This window comes from Boleophthalmus pectinirostris, unplaced genomic scaffold (genome assembly GCF_026225935.1).
Source record: "Boleophthalmus pectinirostris isolate CB_2022bp ecotype Guang Dong unplaced genomic scaffold, ASM2622593v1 HiC_scaffold_7, whole genome shotgun sequence".
In the NCBI taxonomy this organism is placed as follows: Eukaryota; Metazoa; Chordata; class Actinopteri; order Gobiiformes; family Gobiidae; genus Boleophthalmus; species Boleophthalmus pectinirostris.
Window position 1 is genome coordinate 10462157 of NW_026571473.1, and position 4059 is coordinate 10466215.

General features: G+C 42.5%; 1 protein-coding gene across 1 annotated transcript; it reads right to left on the reverse strand.

The window, feature by feature from the left end:
- Window positions 1-2056: 2056 nt before the first annotated feature.
- Window positions 2057-3797, reverse strand: foxd3 (forkhead box D3). Its single transcript, XM_020924713.2, has one exon. It carries the CDS (start codon window positions 3487-3489, stop codon window positions 2341-2343), a length of 1149 nt encoding a protein of 382 aa, XP_020780372.1. The 5' UTR covers window positions 3490-3797; the 3' UTR covers window positions 2057-2340.
- Window positions 3798-4059: the final 262 nt, after the last annotated feature.

Here is a 4059-nt window from a genome sequence, read left to right on the forward strand (position 1 = left end):
AAGTTTTATCAACAAATTTATTTTAGTAGGCATATTTTAATGCTCAGGTTTTTATGGCCTGTATGCTAGTTTAATTCCTGTCAGAAGAGAGGGACCGAATGAGAATTAGGTACCAAGCTATGTCCGATATTCCAAATATTTAGTTATTTGGTGTGCAGAACACATACTAGTGCCCCCTAGAGCCACCTGCGCACGAAACATCATTAAGCAACAGCTGTGTCTGCAGCCCTGCCGCTCCACCAGAGCCAAGACGAATAAATGTCACAGATTCTATGTCTGCATAATTAGAAAACCAGTATTTATTATTTTTCATCTGTATCATCATGCGTATTGAGCACAAACTACATTTTAGATTTGACCCCGTTGCACTTCTTTTCTGATTGCCTTTGACCTTTAAATTGCCTATAAGTGCTGGTTCATGATTAGCAGATTGTCATAATAAAGCTTTGTTAAATTGATCGATTCACAGTCATTAGCCTATATATCGCTATTTTCATTGGTTTAATTTCTCTTTCAAAGTAGGCTTTTTATTATTCTCATTAAAATACAAAAAAGCTTTTGGCTACTACAAACTAAAGGCACAAATTCAACGGTGCCATTCAGGAGGTGCGTCAAGCATTTTTGTGAAAAAGGAATAACATTGCTTAGGTCTATATCTAAAAGTTTATACTATAAATGCAGTCTCTTTTTACTGTTGTAATTTTTTGGAAAAACGTTCGGGAAAATGAAACTGCATGTTTTGCTTTAATTATTTAAATTATGAGGTTGTCTTCCTCTGATTAATAATATGCGGAGATGATCGGGCATAAAATAGATCGATAATGAATGAAGTCAGGGTTGGAAATTCCGGGTGACATTGGAGCATCCTTTTGCATCATCAGCACCTTCTTCGGTGTCTGAAGTGAACTGAAGCAGAGAGAGAAGCGCCTTTCTCTTTCCCAAGTCTTTCCCATGGGGATCAGATAAATATAGCCCCTTTAACCCCCCTCACGCGCTCACAGACACACACAGGCGCGCGCCCTAGCCCGATCACCATTTGCTGTTTGTGTAAAAGTGATTAGCCAGACACAACTGCGAAACTGTTACCTTTATAGTAGCCAAGCCGCAGAAAAGCCTGTAAAACGATACCATCACTGATGTAATGGTAAATGAAAAGGCTCTAAATATGACCTGGCTGAGTGCAAAGAAAACAAAAATGTAATTTTAAAACAATTACACTGAAATAAATACGTTTAAATCAGATGATCTGTCTCCCCTATAATCACACAACGTCCATCAAAATACTGCTTTCCTTCACGTAGTCTAATATTATCCCGAGCTGCACCTGCTAAGGGGTAATTTGAATTGGTGCATTACATCGGAATTTGATCGCTTCACAATAATTAAGTATAAGCTTTTCTGTGCTTGTGGAGTGCTAGAAACAAACACATCTCTTTTCTCTTCTTCTTTTCGTCCGATATGTGTTATGTTATTATTTATTCCAAACATGGGAGACGCAGTTTTAATTTTATGTTTTTATATTATCTTCTGCCAAAAAAAAAAACAAAAAAAAACTTCTGCTATACTATTTACTTAAAAAATATATATATATATATTAATAGAACAAAATAATAATATAGTTTTATTTCTTAACTCCTATTGTGCCAAAGAAATCCCATGCGTAATTACGCATTGCGCAAAATAATAGTTTATATTTAGAAGCTATATTATGGCAATTTGTTTAAAAATTGAATTAAAAATATAATCTAGTTCCATGATATTTTGAAACCTTTTCAATTTTCTGTAATTATTTCCAATTATAGAATTAAAATTATCAATATATTTAGAAATGATATCGTCTTAAAAAAAAAAAAAAACATATTACATTTTCAACTGAAAATTAATACAATTTCCCCCAGTTAAAAAATGCAAATTACTTAAATTATTTTAGTTTTTGAATTTATTTACAAATAAACTTCAGTTTACAACACATTAAAACTACATAGAATGACATTTATTTAGTTATTGTTTTGTTTATTTCCTATAAACACGTCAAGGTTTTGTCAGTGTTGTCTGTGGTATTTCTTGTATGAAAGTGAAGCTCCCGATACAAAAACCAACGTTCACATAAACAGAACAGAAAAGACAAAGCCAAACGATTCTCTTTGATCACTTTACAAATATTTACAAATATTACCTGTACAGAAATATGTCCTTAAGTCTCTGTTTCAACAGTCTTTAGCCTATATGGCTACAGAGTCCAGTGCTGCCTAGTGGTTTGTGCATTTGTTCACCCTTCCTCCTTTATAATATAATAATGTTTTATATAAAAATAAGAGTTTATTTTAGGCTGGTTTTAAGTCATTGTGAAGGCCATTTGGACACTGCAGCGGCCGTGGCAGACGGCAGAACGTGTCCAGAGATTATATTTGACGGGACGCTGAGGATGGGCGCGATGGCCGCTGAGGTCCGAGTCAAAGACAGTGACTGTGCGCTCAACAGGGCCGACTGCACCGTCACCGGAGGCCGTAGAAAAGCCTGCGCCGCCGCCGTGGAGGAAGAGCTGGAGACCCCGATAATATTTTCTATACTGAAGGACGGTCTGGCGGACGGCTCGGACTTGATCATAGACGCGGTGCTGAGACTGTTGAGCTGCTGAGCGAGCTGAAGGCTGGGACCAAAGGCTTTTCTGTTCAGCTCTGATGAGGGCAAAAGTGGCACACCTGGAGGAAGCATGGGCCCTACAGGAGGGATGTAGGGGTACTGCAGGGCAGCTGGGTGCGGGTATGTAGCCGGATGGATGCCGTAGTGCCTGCCGTATGGGCCTCCCAAACTATAGGCGCCAAAACTCTGCATCATTAGTGCAGTCTGATCCCGGAGCATGTCGGGCTGAACTCTCTTGAAGCGCTTCCTCCTCCTCAAGAAACTGCCATTGTCGAACATGTCCTCGGAGGCCGGGTCCAGGGTCCAGTAGTTGCCCTTGCCCGGGTTGCCAGGCTCCCGGGGGATTTTGACGAAGCAGTCGTTGAGGGACAGGTTGTGGCGGATGGAGTTCTGCCACGCGGGGAACTTCTCTCTGTAATAAGGAAAGCGGTTACTGATGAACTCACAGATGCCGCTAAGCGTGAGCTTCTTCTGCGGGCTCTGCAGGATGGCCATGGTGATGAGGGCTATGTAGGAGTACGGAGGCTTCACCAGGCTACTTTTGGGTTTCTGGATTGAGCCCGAGTTGTGGTCCTCTGTTTTCCCGCTCACATCCCCTTCTCCTGAGCTCTCGCAGCATGGACTGACTCCTCCAGACCTCATGTCGTCCTTGTCCACTTCGATTTCATCCTCATCATCCTCATCCTCGGGTCCTCTGCCCACGGGACTGTCGCACTCACTGTCCACGCGCTCCAAGAGCATCTCGTCGTCCCCTTCGCCCACCACATCGATGTCCACATCGTCGGCTGTGAGCACGGTCTGGCCGGACATGTCGCTGGCTCGTTCACTGCCTCCAGACAGGGTCATCTCACAGCTGACTTTACGCGGTGTTGAGAAAAGTCGAATCAAAGCACAAGGAGGCACCGGAGACAGAAAACCGCGTGGGACGAGTGCCCGACTGCTTCGGAAAATGTCTCTATTCCGAAAGCCAAAAATGTTCAAGTATTTCTCCCGTGCGTAAAAGCGCAGCCTCTCGTCTCGTCTGGGACTTGTTGTTGACTTTGTGTGAAGTCTCTCGTTGTGACCACAGCGCCGCGTGAGTGTGGATATATCCCGCTACAGCACGAGTAATATTCGGAGAATCGAGTCGAGGTGACACATGCTTTTAAAGGCTTTTAAAGGAGACTGTCTGATAGATTACTTTCCCCTCTTTCAGGATAAGATATACTATCTGCGCTGGACACGTGGTTTGGTGACGACATACGCCCCCTTACCCCTCTCTCCCTCCCTTCTCACCATGTGTTCTGCCTTCCCACTGCCTCTACCTCTCGCTGTTAAACCATGCAAACTGGAGTTGTTTCATGGATTTGTCAACAATGGGACATCAGCAGTGTTGCTTTGCGCTCATTTCGGGGTTCGTCCGTCATAGACCATTTA

Bases quoted from the DNA above. Each gene is read 5' to 3' on its own strand.
- foxd3 (XM_020924713.2), bottom strand. From the start codon at position 3,489: ATGACCCTGTCTGGAGGCAGTGAACGAGCCAGCGACATGTCCGGCCAG.